The sequence below is a fragment of the Lasioglossum baleicum genome, chromosome 11 (genome assembly GCF_051020765.1).
Source record: "Lasioglossum baleicum chromosome 11, iyLasBale1, whole genome shotgun sequence".
NCBI lineage: Eukaryota > Metazoa > Arthropoda > Insecta > Hymenoptera > Halictidae > Lasioglossum > Lasioglossum baleicum.
In genome coordinates this window covers 7,117,225-7,132,415 of record NC_134939.1, presented here as the reverse complement: position 1 = coordinate 7,132,415, position 15,191 = coordinate 7,117,225, and the positions used below count along the sequence as shown (strand labels likewise).

The window sequence follows — 15,191 nt, the reverse complement described above, 5'->3', positions numbered from 1 at the left end:
CGGGTGTACACGCCTTATAATTTTAACTTCACTGACTTGATTTGAATACTGACTTTAAACTGACGTTGACGAACGATATAAAGATTTCTGATGGCGACCGACTGACTGCACGTATCTGATGAATTTCGGATTCTGACATTAAAGAATCGTATGGCGATTGAACCAAATTTTGATGTTGACTGAGTTCGTTCTGATGAAAAGCCATAGGAATTACATGTAGATCGGTCAGTCCATTGTTCTTAATCTTCATGGGGTGAGTCATCATTTCTTAGTAATCGCATTTCTTCTTAAAGGTGAGCGCATACTAGAGGGTCGCGGGAAGGCCGCGGATAGTCTCGGGAAGGCCAAAGCCGCCGATGGACGTCCACGCGGGAAGAAATCTCTAGCGGGCCGACGGCTCCACAGCAGGGAGCAGGGCTCCCTGAAAGAAAGGTCCCTTTCCCTAAAAGAGGTGGGGAGCCCACGGAGATCTTTTTTTCTGCCACGCACAGCAGATAGCCCTGCTCCCTTATCGCATGGTCGTCCATCGGTGGCTTTGGCCTTCCCGAGACTATCCGCGGCCTTCCCGCTACCCTCTAGTATGCGCTCACCTTAATTTGTCGTTTGCATTTTGACCGGATGTATAATCTTTGATTCGTTTTTATCATCCTCTTGGTTAGATCATATTTCTCTACCAGTCACCAACCTATTGCTCATCGATTCTTCAGTCCATTTCTTTTACGTAGTGTCTATCTTAGTTTCCCCTGGACTATCTTTACATTCTTCAGTGATGAACAGGTTTCAACGGATGTTTCATCTAACTATTGTATTTGATATTTCATTTCCAGTACAACGTTATTAGAGCAAGTATAAAAAGAAATTCAGAAAATGTATGTAATATATGATTGATTTTATCAATTATTATTAATGGCTGAACCACCGGACGTGACAAGGGCGATCGCGGCCTCGATTGATCTTTTATCTAGCGCTTTTGACTACGGAAAAGCCCTATTTTTAAATTATTGAGAAATCAGAACGCGCATCCCGCACCCTTGTAATCCTGGAAACGAACCTACCCCCTTCAGTTGCATTCGTTACGTATACAGACGTTTCCGTTGGTGACACTTGACCCTTCGGGGATATGTGTTGAAATTGAAACAAGGGCCCTATTCAAGAGCAAGGGCTTACTCGGAATCGATAAAGATTAGGGCGCTTGCAGGCGTGTAGCGAGATATACATATACAATAATTTCTAGGAATTCAGTTTTAATCGGAAGTAGCATGTGCCCCCCCCCCACCATCGTTTGGGCTCGATTTTGGGTACTATAGTACTATATAAGGGTATAGATCCCTCCTATTAAGGGGGCCGTCTCCTAGCAGATGACGGTCGCGCGTGAACACTCACACACCGCTAGAGTACACTCACACACCGCTAGACCACGTATACGTACGCGAGAATTGCTAGGATCAGGGAAATGCGTTCTGATTTCTCGATAATGCAAAGACGGGGGTTTTTATTAGTCAAAATCGCTAGATAAAAGATCAATCTAGCGCGCTGTTTGCTTCAAAAGTCGTTCTTTTACGTTTCCGAGCAATGATTTTGCAATATTCGGCTGCATGATGATTAGTTATTAACAATTAAAAATCCGCCTAAAATGCTGCAACACTTCTAACAAAAGTATACGTTGCGTACGCCAGACAGGCGCGCGACAGTCTCGTATCAAGTGACAAACGCATGCATACCTTGGTTCTCATTTGTGGCCCCAGCGAGGTGAAAATGTTTAAAAAATCGGTGGACGACATTGAACCTACCTACTCGTTAAAATCCACAAGGGCATTTCTAATATCCGCCCTATGGAATTATCGAGTAGAAGAGGTCAATGCCCTTTCACTTTTAAATTCTTCTCACACATATCCACAAATCCTTATCCTGCACTATAATTGTTCATAACACCGTACCTAATATACTGGAATAAACGCTCTAGCACTATTTATAATATCATACGCACGCACTACGAGTTTACAGAGAGTACAAGTTTAATAAGGGGAATGAGGAGAATGTAAAGAACTGGTAATCCTTTAATGTTGAAACACTGCACTTTATTGAACTTGATTTACGTCGCGAGACTCGCTCACAGACAGTATCGTATGTTTACATAAATATTTTGAAATCAAAACAAATTTTTTAATTTCTGGATAACTAAATCTTTTTCCAGATGCTTACAATATTTCAATACTCAAAAGAGATTAAGCGAACATTCAAACGATTGCGAGCTGATGAACGATTGTGTTTGGAGCTTCCATCTGAAGAAGATAAGTGGTTACGATTTAAGAATTATGCGAATAAAGAACAGACACCATTCATCATTTGTGCCGATTTGGAATGTTTGTTGGATAAACAGAATAGACAATATAGTAGGTCACGTGAACAGTATCAACATCATAATGCATTCAGTATAGGTTATTACCTGCATTGTAGCTACAATACTTCTTTGTGCAAATATAAAGCTCATCGTGATAAAGAGGGTTGTTCCACATGGTTTGCTACAGAGTTACATAAAATCAGTAACGAATTATTACCAATATTTAATAATACAGTAGCAACGCGAAATCTATCAAAAATCCAAAATCTAAAGTTTAAGACAGCTACACATTGTCACATATGTGATAAACCATTCAATAAATCTGATTCTAAAATACGTGATCATAAAATGATGATCGTAAAATGTTCGAAATCATGTTAATGTACAATTGATTTCTCGATGGAACGGACGATTCGGTATCGAACGATTGATATCCAGACCAATTTTTCACTGTTGCACAGTTTTTTCTGAGGATTTTGTTGCTGTTCAGATGAAAAAAATGATTATTAAATTTTATAAACCTATGTATATAGGCATGTCTGTGCTTGATGTATCAAAATCACATTTGTACAGCTTCCATTACGATTATATGTTACCCAATTTGCGGCGAAATTGTAAGATTTTGTACACAGACACGGACAGCTTAATATGTGAGATTACTTGCGATGATGTGTATGAGATTAACTGACAAAACATGTATCTGCAAAAATATTGACGAATAAGTATACAGACTGCAACAGTCAAATAGGTCACATAATTTATAGCTGTGCATTAACCTATGCGGTGCATTAATCAATTTGTAAAAAAGCTGATAGTCTGAGAGGGTTAAAGTGGTCTACAGATAATTCTCCATGTGAGCAGTACAGTCAGATAATCGTCCTTGTAAACACAATGCGACAGTCCAAGAGGACACATAATTTATCGCGATGCAATGATCAATTAGTAAGAAGCCGATAGTCGGAGAGGGTTAAAGTGGCCTACAGATAATCCTCCATGTAAACAGAACAAGGGTGGAAAGATTATTTACAACGGACATTATAAATATTTGGGTCGCGCAGCATTGGCTTCATAACTAACAAGTCAACCAGCCCGCTTTTGATCCGTCTCTTTCATAGTACATTCTAGAACATTCTAGCAGATTCTGGCACGTTCTACAATCTACAATATCTACAAGACTATACATTATGAGATATATGTAAGTCAGAATGAAATGATGAGGGATTGGTAAGGTTAGGTTGGTAAAATAGAGCACTATGCAACACCAACCCCCCTTCCGCGCATTTTCGATCGCGCGATTTGAACCGCGTCAAAATTGACAGTCGTTCAGGAACAAGCGGCAACCATGCGGATATGCAGGAGAGGGGCGAAGTTTTAGCTCAATGCTATTGTAAGATGAATATCGTAGAAGCAATATGTTTGTGTACATTGACACACGTCCAAACCGCGAGATTTCCGTGAAACACCTGAACGCTCTCATAGCAACCATAGTAAATAAAATCGCGCGGAAACAGCGCGGATTTGATTTCCTGCGGTTCAGAAGGCGGCAGCCGCGCGGATCTTTGGACCGCGCGGTCACGTGTGAACGAATACATAGACGCTAATGTAAATAAAGTCCGCGCGGTTGATTCGTGCGGATTCCGCCGTGTCTGAACGGGCCCTTATAGTGGCGACCCGGTGGTGAAAGAGACAACGGCTAGCAAACCTCGGCTCGTAACACATGCTAGTTTAACTTGCGTCCTAATTTGTTTCAGAATGTCAACGGTCTGTTCATCGATGGAGTCGCACAGGAGCCATATCAAACACTCCAGTTACACGGAAAGAAAGGTAAAGACTAGACTTGCCTATTCGAGAGATCGCTCACTCTACTTCTTACTGACATTGCCCTGTAATATTATGATTTCAGCAATCACAGACAATGCTGAGTAACGTTGCTACTACGCTTCCGAAGACACTGTCACATCAAGCAAACGCGTCCACGGGTCGTGTAACGAACCATACACGCGATCCTACGATCAACCGTAAAAGAAGGGGAAATAATTGCGATGTACAGGTGGTTCTAACTAAAATATCAAAATTGAACGATCAAGCAGCATCTTGTTCAAAGGAAAAATCTGTGAAAGGTAATTTTCTCTTTTGTTGTGCCCAGGATGAGGGTTAACCGTTTGCACTCCCTTGTCGAGTGTGACTCGACATCCGATAAAGAAAATGTAAATGAAACGGGTTTTGATACAGGGTGAGTCACTTAATGTTGCCACCTCAAATATCTTTGTTGTTTTTAAAGATATGTCGAATGTCTGAAGGACAAAGTTGAATGGTTAAACGGGGCTCACATGATACCAAAAATATTTTTGTTTTATGTGACTTCTTTTTAAAGATATCAAGGTCACCTTCATTTTTTAAAATGGAAGCACCCTTTTTTAAACATCTACAATGATAATCCCTTTATTAAAAATTCAGTGACCATGTACGTATAAACTTTCTAAGTAGCTCCTAGTCCATATAACAGACACAAAACATTATTATTTTGCATTAACCATTTAAAAATTCGCAGAGTCTACTCGTTAATCACTCACTAATTTTCAAAGCCCCTTATTTGTAGATTTCATACTTACGCTTTAAAAACAACAAAGATATTTGAGGTGGCAACGTTACGTGACTCACTCTGTATGTATTTGGTTCTTCCTTTATTTATTTAATTTCTTATTTCTTAGTTGAAATCAAACAAGCTCCAGAAATATAAATTAAAACAAAATTTTAGAACTGTCAAGGAACTGTCCCTTGATGTACATTTCAAATAAAGCACTGGACATGGTAGGGAGTTGTTGGCAATAAGATTGAAAAATAATTTGGAGTGCAAAGGGTTAACCATGTTTCTTGATGGATTTCGGAATAGACGTTTTCCAGGATAGGAGTTGGAAAGACTTTAGAGCCGCGAATATACATAACTAATCTTTATTGTACTCGTCTTGATTTCTTTCTGCCTTGTCCGGGTGGTGCCCCGGGTTTTTATATCTTTCTTCTGTCTATGATCTTTTGGCGGTGATACCGCTGCGCATGACACGTGTTGCTGATTCCGAATTTGTTACCTGGCCGTTCGTCAGCACGGCTTTCCCGTATTGCTTACTTATGAAATTCCCGGCACCACGCTTTTTCGCTTCTAAAGTGGCTCCTAGACAGAGTTAGGCAATAATCAACTAATATTTAAAAATTACTAATAGTCTTTTTGAATGTTAGTCATAGCAAAATAGTCATTAGTCAAAACTTTTTGATTACTTAGTGATAACTAATTAATAATATTAATGTATGTTAATCGCACAATAGTGATTGATGACTAAAGATTGATGACTGATCATCAACTACTAATTAATTAATAAGCAATAGCTAACGATTACTTAGAGCTGTGACTGTTTGCCATTTAGTTATCACTAACTAATCAACAAATTTTGACTAATGACTATTGGTCATTTTTAAATATTAGTTGATTATTGCCCAACTCTGCCCCTAGACGATCAATAATATTGTCAATATTCGCTTCAATATTGATATAAACACATCAATATTCTCACCAATACTCATTCTGGCAAAAATATTCGTGCTGCATGATCGGTGCTATTCCATTCTCTTTTCTAATTGTTCAACCGTAAAGTCTGGTTTACATTGTTTCGATGCATCAACAATTTTTTGCATTGTAATTGTTTTTTTATTTTTGTTAAAATAATCTTTTGACTTTACACGCCACAATTCCGGATAATCATGATATGCCGCTATAAACAGGGTTGTGAAATCCCGATCCCGAACGGAACCCTGATCACTAGAAGGGGAGCTCGGTGGATCAGCCATGTTCTCACTTCGCGGTCTCACAAGCAATTGATATTGAAGGAAATATTGACAATAAACCTCCTAGACGTTCAAACGGTTCTTCAATATTGACAGAAAATATAATTATCTATCAATATCCGTCAATATTGATAGGACGCTTCGGTACGCTCCTAGACGATCAATATTTCCATCAATATGGTCCTTCGTCAATATTGAAGCGAATATTGACAGTATTATTAATCGTCTAGGGGCCATTTTATATTACAAACTTGTACCTACATATACTGATAAATATGTATATACATAGAATCAAACTGAAGTCGGCTATTCAAATTTCAGAGCACAGCAATGCAGTGGATGAGGACGAAGTCATGGTAATCTACGATTCGTCAAGTAACAATGTATCGAAGAGAAATAGTAACAGTCATAGCTCTGACGTCGCAAGTATTCAATCGAATACTCGCTCGAATCACAACAAACATACCGATTGCAATATGCAGAATGTGAATCATAGCACATACTTGAATTCCGACATCAGTGATACGAACAATAATATTAATGACGAACAGAGTTTCGTCGGTAGTTGTAAGAGTACATTTCAGAATGTACGAAGGAATAATCTGTCAAGTAACGAGAATAAGGAGAATCTATTTATCAACACCTCTAATTGTAACAAACAGTCCGAAAACGGAATGACCGACGGCCGTGCGAGAGTCGGTTCGAGACAATACGATAAAACTAGTAGCAATTCAAACAGTACAATTGCTATGGAACAGTGTCCTATTGTAAGTAACCAGAACGATACATCGTTGTCGTCGCCTCCATATTTTGTACGTATTGGCGACACGGTGATCAAAATGGAAGAAGAGTTACAAATAACGGATACAGACGAAGATGCAGTTTGGAATTCCACTAATGCATTCTCGATGCCGATCGTTTTTCCGGTTGTATTCGAACAAGTACCACAACAGCCGAAAACAGAGTTTTCAGAAGAGGATGTTGTTACCTTACGCGACACCGAGGACGATACTCTTCGATACCCTCAATTATTCGACGGATGCGGTATGAACACGTCGATGAAACAAGTGGTCAAGGAAGAGGTGAGAGAAGAGGAAGCGGAGGTCGTGTCCAAGGATTCAGGTATCTCATCTTACGTCACCGATAACAAGGATGGTAGTTTTCCATACCCTCAATTAGTCGACAGATTCGATATTAACACGTCGATGAAACTGGAAATCAAGGAAGAGGTGATAGAACTGGAAGCGGGGGCCAAGCACAAGGATCCAGACATCTCGGCATACGTCACCGATAACAAGGATGGTAGTTTTCCATACCCTCAATTAGTCGACAGATTCGATATTAACACGTCGATGAAACTGGAAATCAAGGAAGAGGTGATAGAAGTGGAAGCGGGGGCCAAGCACAAGGATCCAGACATCTCGGCATACGTCACCGATAACAAGGATGGCAGTTTCCCACACCCTCAATTATTCGACAGATTCGGTATGAACACATCGATGAAACAGGAAATCAAGGAAGAGGTGATAGAACTGGAAGCGGAGGCCGTGCCCAAAGATTCAGGCATCTCGTCTTACGTCAGCGACAAGAAGGGTGGCAGTTTCCCACACCCTCAATTATTCGACAGATTCCGTATGAACACGTCGATGAAACAGAAAATCAAGGAAGAGGTGATAGAACTGGAAGCGGGGGCCAAGCACAAGGATCCAGACATCTCAGCATACGTCACCGATAACAAGGATGGTAGTTTTCCATACCCTCAATTAGTCGACAGATTCGATATTAACACGTCGATGAAACTGGAAATCAAGGAAGAGGTGATAGAAGTGGAAGCGGGGGCCAAGCACAAGGATGCAGACATCTCGGCATACGTCACCGATAACAAGGATGGCAGTTTCCCACACCCTCAATTATTCGACAGATTCGGTATGAACACGTCGATGAAACAGGAAATCAAGGAAGAGGTGATAGAACTGGAAGCGGAGGCCGTGCCCAAAGATTCAGGCATCTCGTCTTACGTCAGCGACAAGAAGGGTGGCAGTTTCCCACACCCTCAATTATTCGACAGGTTCCGTATGAACACGTCGATGAAACAGAAAATCAAGGAAAAGGTGATAGAACTGGAAGCGGAGGCCGTGCCCAAAGATTCAGGCATCTCGTCTTACGTCAGCGACAAGAAGGGTGGCAGTTTCCCACACCCTCAATTATTCGACAGATTCCGTATGAACACGTCGATGAAACAGAAAATCAAGGAAAAGGTGATAGAACTGGAAGCGGAGGCCGTGCCCAAAGATTCAGGCATCTCGTCTTACGTCAGCGACAAGAAGGATGGCAGTTTCCCACACCCTCAATTAGTCGACAGATTCGATATGAACACTTCGATGAAACTGGAAATCAAGGAAGAGGTGATAGAAGTGGAAGCGGGGGCCAAGCACAAGGATCCAGACATCTTGGCATACGTCACCGATAACAAGGATGGCAGTTTCCCACACCCTCAATTATTTGACAGATTCGGTATGAACACGTCGATGAAACAGGAAATCAAGGAAGAGGTGATAGAACTGGAAGCGGAGGCCGTGCCCAAAGATTCAGGCATCTCGTCTTACGTCAGCGACAAGAAGGGTGGCAGTTTCCCACACCCTCAATTATTCGACAGATTCCGTATGAACACGTCGATGAAACAGAAAATCAAGGAAAAGGTGATAGAAGTGGAAGCGGGGGCCAAGCACAAGGATCCAGACATCTTGGCATACGCCAGCGACAACTGGGACGGTAGTTTTCCATACCATCAATTATTCGACAGATTCGGTATGAACACATCGATAAAACAGGAGGTTAAGGAAGAGGTTGTAGAAATGGAAGCGGAGGCCGAGCCCAAGGATTCTGGTATCTCGGCATACGCCAGCGACAACAGGGACGGTAGTGTTCCATACCCTCAATCATTCGACAGATTCGATATGAACACGTCGATGAATCAGGAGATCAAGGAAGAGGTGATAGAAGTGGAAGCGGAGGCCGAGCCCAAAGATTCAGGCATCTCGGCATGCGCCAGCGACAACAGGGACGGTAGTGTTCCGTACCCTCAATCATTCGACAGATTTGATATGAATACGTCGATGAATCAGGAGGTCGAGGAAGAGGTTAGTGAAGAAGAAGCAGAGGCCGAGCCCGAGGATTCGGGCATCTCGTCATATGGCAACGACGATTTAGTCAGCTCGTTATCCGACAGCTACGACGAAGACTATTGGAATTGGATGCGTAAATTGTCTCGTAGTCGAATGCTGAACCATGATGAAGTTAGGAAAGAAGTGAAAGATCACGTAACACAGAATGAGGTCGGTCACGCTTTGGACAAGACTGCGGATAAGTCACCGTTGAATATGAACGAGAGACTCGAAGTGGAGAAAGAAAGGGAAATAGAGGAAGAGAAAGAAAGGCCTAAGCGTCACGAAGACAAATACGATGACGACAGAACTATGAACGAGATGCATTCGCTCAGTACTACCAGTATGAAAAGAATGGAAGTTGCTGCCGTGAATCGTGCCATAAGCTTAAAAGAGTCAACTAGCGATAGTACAATTAGTCATAAGAAGTCTTTTAAAAAGAAAACTCCCAGCTCGCTGGGCTTTCGAAGGCAAGAAGCCGATAGTCGTCCGACAAGCAGCACAACAAAACCTGCAGTAACTCCTAGCAAAAAATCACTGGAACGAAAAGTGCGTCAGATAGAGCCTCACCATCTGCCTACCAGAAGAAGAAGCAGCGGTGCCAACAGTGCGAGAGAAGATCCTGAGAAACCTCCCAAGGAGAGACTATCCAGCGAGGAGAAGAAGGAATTGAAAGAGAAAGCTAAGATAGAAGATCATAAGAAGGATCAAAAGAAGCGCAAAGCACAGAACGAATTGCCAGATTGTCTTACGCCATCCAAGAAAAGGGCGAGTCCGCTTACCAAGGTGGAAAAGAAACAATTAATGGATGACGGGAAGAAGGAATTGATAGAGAAAGCTAAGATAGAAGAGTACACGCGAGCGAAGGATCAGAAGAAGTGCAGGGCGCAGAACGAATTGCCAGATTGTCTTACGCCATCCAAGAAAAGGGCGAGTCCGCTCTCCAAGGGGGAAAAGAAAAAATTAATGGATGACAGGAAGAAGGAATTGATAGAGAAAACTAAGATAGAAGAGTACACGCGAGCGGAGGATCAGAAGAAGTGCAGGGCGCAGAACGAATTGCCAGATTGTCTTACGCCATCCAAGAAAAGGGCGAGTCCGCTCATCAAGATAGAAAAGAAACAATTAATGGATGACAGGAGGAAAGAATTGATAGAGAAAACTAAGATAGAAGAGTACACCCGAGCGAAGGATCAGAAGAAGTGCAGGGCGCAGAACGAGAAGAAGGGATTGGAAGAGAAAGCTAAAATAGAAGAGTACATGCGAGTGAAGAAACAGAAGAAGTGCAGGGCGCAGAACGTATTGGCAGCTCAAAATACGAGTCCGCTCACCCAGGAGGAAAAGAAACAATTAATAGCTGATAGGAAAAAGAAGTTGAAGGAAATTGCTCTGAAAGGGAGACGATCATCTGAGGAGAACAATCAGGAGAACACGATTTCCGATGTATTGGCGAGTCCAAGAACGCCCGACAGTGTAAAAGACAGGGAGGCGGCTAAAGAAATGCCGACACAACTTCAAAGCTCGGCGCCTCACAGCAGGATTGCCAGGATACCGAGAAAGAGCAATGCAGCCGAAGCTAAAATGAAAGTTTCCACTGGAGATGCTCCCGAGAAGGCTGTGCGGTCGCAGAAAATGAAAGATATAGAGAGCACCTCGAAAAGAGCAGAAGTAGCAAAATACAAATCAACCGGACCCGTCATTGCCGCATCATCGATTCTGAAATCTCCAGAAAAAAAGACTACGAAAAAAATTGACGAGTCGAACGTGTTGAACAGGCTCGCAGGAAACGACGCGGCTATGCCTAGAAAAAGCATGTATGATGAAATGACTAATAACTTTTTACTGCATATATTTAGATGGCCACCAATTTGGTTGGAGCAGCAGCAGAGTCAGCTGCGTTTGGACAGAACCGCGCCTATTGTCCCCGACGACGTGCTTCACGAGATGTTGACGCATTATAAGTCGTACGATGAATATTACAGGGCGATATTGCCTCGTGTGCTCCTGGAGACCTGGCACGAGATAACGCGAAATTTTGCACCTGTCGACAACTGCAGACAACCCACACTGATGTGTTCGATCATTGAAAACTCCATTCAAACGAAAACGCTGTCCTCGAATCTGCAATTGACTACTTTGGGGCTCGAGGTATTGGTCACGAGAAAAGATCGAGAAAAAAAGGCATATCCCGTTGAGGGGGATCTGGTGTTCTTAGAGTACTCCAACATCGAACAAGAGGGCCAAACGTTCATCAAAGTGTTCGGCTACGTGGATGACGATCGTCAAACTATACTGTCGGACAACACACATTACAACAAGGAGTTAATGAACTACGTGGAGAGACCTTACGCCTTGATAACGTATATTATACGGACGAAGCCCTTGAAGCCAGGTATCGTGGTGAATAAAGTTGCCAGATTGACGCGAGCAGGTAAATTGCGGCCCAATCTGCAGATGGTGCAGGCTCTCGAATATCTTCCTAAATCACCGCTGATGAATTTGATTTTAAGTCCAAAAATCGAGGAGTATTGTTTACCCACTGTCCCCATTCAATCCGAGCAATTATTCACTCGGGAGAAGCTGAATAAAAAACAGCTAGAGGCTGTGTTTAAGGTGACCGAGACTATAGTACAAAACCAGGCAAAACTGTGCTTTATTCAGGGACCACCTGGTACGGGCAAGTCAACAGTTATTGTAAATATAGTGAGCCAGGTGTTATATAATAAGAGGAGGTACACGAGCAGCAAGGGCGCGTTAAAGATACTAGTCTGCGCCCCAACGAACGCCGCCATCGACGAAATCACTTTGAGGTTGTTACAGATCAGATCTAGCATGAAGCAAAATCAGTTCAACATAGTAAGGATTGGCCAAACGGGGGTGACGGATCCGGTCGTAAAGAACATCTCTGTGACAGAGCTGACTAAACAGGAAATGAAAAGAACGAGAACCAGCTCGATGAACATTCCACTGGACAGCGTGAAGGAGAAGTCTCGAGTTAAGATCCACTCACTGATGTGCACGAGCACCCACAACATGTGCGACTGCGAGGACCACCTGCAGACGACGACGGCACGCCTGAACAAGAAGGAGTCTGTCAGGATACAGCAGGACGCTGAGACTGCGGTCCTCAGCCAAGCGGATATCATAACTTGTACCTTGTCGTCCATTTATAGCAAGCAGGCGGAGACCTTTTTCATGGCCAATAAAAAGGGGATTTCAGTCTGCATCATGGACGAAGCCACGCAGAGCACCGAAGCGGAGACACTGATACCGCTGATGTTAGGCGTGAACACGTTAGTTTTGGTCGGCGACCCTAATCAACTGCCCGCTACAATTCCGAGTCCTCGAGGGAAGATAGAGGGACGGGATCAGTCCATTTTCTCAAGGATTCAGAACGCCTTTGAGATGAACCCGGCCAATCCCATAATCATGCTGGATACTCAGTACAGGATGTCGCACGATATTTGTCGCTGGCCCAGCAAGTTCCTTTACGCTGGAAACTTAGAAACAGGCACACCGCCCAACGAAGAGTTCCCGTTCCACCCGTACAGGCTCTTCAATATCTATACCAGCCAGAACAATGATAACTCGAATACCGCTGAGGCTCAGTTCGTAGCCAACATGATGTACACGATGGTGACGCAAGCCAATTTGGATGGCTGGGAATGCATCTCCTATGGCATTCTCACACCGTACAATAACCAGAAGCCCGTGATACTGGCCAAAATTAACGAAATGTTAGTGCTGCATATACTATTTTGGAAATGTAGAATGATAACTAGACTGCAGATGTTTATAGACTAATTTAGAGAATACTGAAGTAATAGAAATCTTATTTATTTTACTATCGCTATCATTTTGGTTCGAAGAAGACACATATCTCGATAAATTGTATTAAATGTGTTAGCATAGAGAATCTGCAATCTAGTGATGATACATTTCGTGCAGACTGTTGTTCAATAAATGATTAATACCGGTGATGATTTCAGATTGTCGTTGCTGCCAGACATTATTAGGAAAAAGATTAAGTTTGAAGTGAGTACGATTGACGGCTTCCGAGGAAAAGAACGAGACGTGGTAATGTTGTCCTGTGTACGAAGCCAGCACATCGGATGTTTATCTGATAGGCAAAGATTGAGCGTCGCCCTTACACGAGCCAAACACAGTCTGATAATCTGTGGAAACATCGGCCTTTTTAATGTAAGATGATACTATTGCAACGACATATGGTCAATAATTTGTGCATCTATTAACGGAAAATAATTGTTTGTTGCAGAAAGATCCAATCTGGAACTCCTTATTGTCGGACGCAAAATCGCGTGAAGTATATTTTAAGGTGGACGCTCAAGCAGAATCTTGGGAGATTAAACCCCTTGTTGTTAAGCGATCCAGATGTTCACGATAGCCTTGTATATTTATAAATCACGCATTATATAAAGTTCACTTGTTCCACTGTAAAAATCACATAGACTGTTAATCAAATTTCTCTATCATTGTTTTAAAAAAAACCTCTTGCAATAAAAGAAGAAAATGCTTTGGGATATTTGATTTATTCGACAGTGTCCGAGAACTCGAGGGGGGGACTGAGGCTCTCTCCCGGAGTTCCTTGGATAAGTTACCCTACGTTGTTGAACACCCCCTTGGCAATCTTACCGCCTAATTGTTTTTACTAAAAATGGCTAATAGTACTCGAGGTACCACACATACACACACACAAAAAGTAACTATTAACGCATATCTTGAGCATGCTTAAAGCAGAGGTCGGCAAAAACTGCACACTTCGGCCGCGTTTTCGCACGTCTTGCTCCCTGCTCCCCGTGACGACCCTAGTTCTCGAGCCAGTTCAGGTGCATATGTATTTACCATAGGCGCTATTTGGTGCGCGCCAAGGAGGACTGTGACCGCCACGGGAAGCAAGACGCGCGGCCGGGTCGAAGGGGCGTCGTAGCTTTCGAAAATCGGCCGGCGCGAGTAAATAATTCCGAACCCTGCCCTTCAAGAACCGCAAGGTCCTCACCATTAGTTAAACCTATTCCCACTACTACAGGCCTCGAAATTAATGACTCGCGGCGGTCAATTTTCGAAGGCTGTGTCCCCTTGATCCGGCCACGTGTCTCGCTTCTAGTGTCGCCCTAATGCGTCACTAATAGCTCCTATGGGCGTAGCCTTCGAGAATGGGCTGATCTAATTCACCAGTTGGTTGCTCCAGAGAGTAAATATATGGGAGTGCTCACGACCGGGGTTTCATTGTTCCCGGTACTACCCCTCGTCTAATATTTAGCCTGGATCAAAACTTACATCATCTTTGGCCTGGATCCGAACCACAGAGAAGTAGACCAATCACCATATGCGGTTTCGTGTCTCAAGATCTGAAATACCGTCATCGATAACAACAACAACTCGATTTCTTACATCCTCTACGCTGGCGAACGAAACATTTTGGACCTAAACCCACGAAAATATTAGACCATATAAATACATATACGTATGTCGTTCCTTTGATCGCATCCACAGACTTACAATTAGTGCACATACATAAGATGAGTGCAGACACTGTGATCATTTAATATCTAATAAATATAATTGTCCGTACCTGGCCTGTGTCTCCAGAATTGCAGTAGAAGTCTGATGGTGTGCCGAGGGAGAGAGAGTCTAACTGACAAAAAGTCTTTAGAAGAATGATTATGTACATGTACAAAACAACCATTTTATGTATGAATGTAGAATGAATAAATAAAGAGAATATATAGTAAAAAAACGTATGTCTGAATATATGTATTAATTGTATCACCTATCTTTTCCCGAACTTCCGACTTGTCGTCGAGTTGTGACTGAATTTTCGAAAAATT

At 42.6% G+C, this 15,191-nt stretch overlaps 1 protein-coding gene across 3 annotated transcripts in view; it reads left to right on the top strand.

The window, feature by feature from the left end:
* Window positions 1-15,064, top strand: part of LOC143213354 (uncharacterized) — a 29,936-nt gene extending 14,872 nt beyond the window's left edge. For 2 of the 3 annotated variants that reach the window (XM_076433112.1, XM_076433111.1), the window contains exons 2-6: window positions 4,093-4,165; window positions 4,245-4,461; window positions 6,500-13,079; window positions 13,332-13,542; window positions 13,619-15,064. In XM_076433112.1, the coding sequence (XP_076289227.1) occupies window positions 4,094-4,165; window positions 4,245-4,461; window positions 6,500-13,079; window positions 13,332-13,542; window positions 13,619-13,747 (7,209 nt within the window). In that variant the 5' untranslated portion in view covers window position 4,093 and the 3' untranslated portion in view covers window positions 13,748-15,064. Of the gene's footprint in view, window positions 1-2,194; window positions 4,166-4,244; window positions 4,462-6,499; window positions 13,080-13,331; window positions 13,543-13,618 lie in introns of all 3 variants that reach the window. The other variant, XM_076433110.1, reaches the window with a different exon arrangement.
* The last annotated feature ends 127 nt before the right edge of the window (window positions 15,065-15,191 follow it).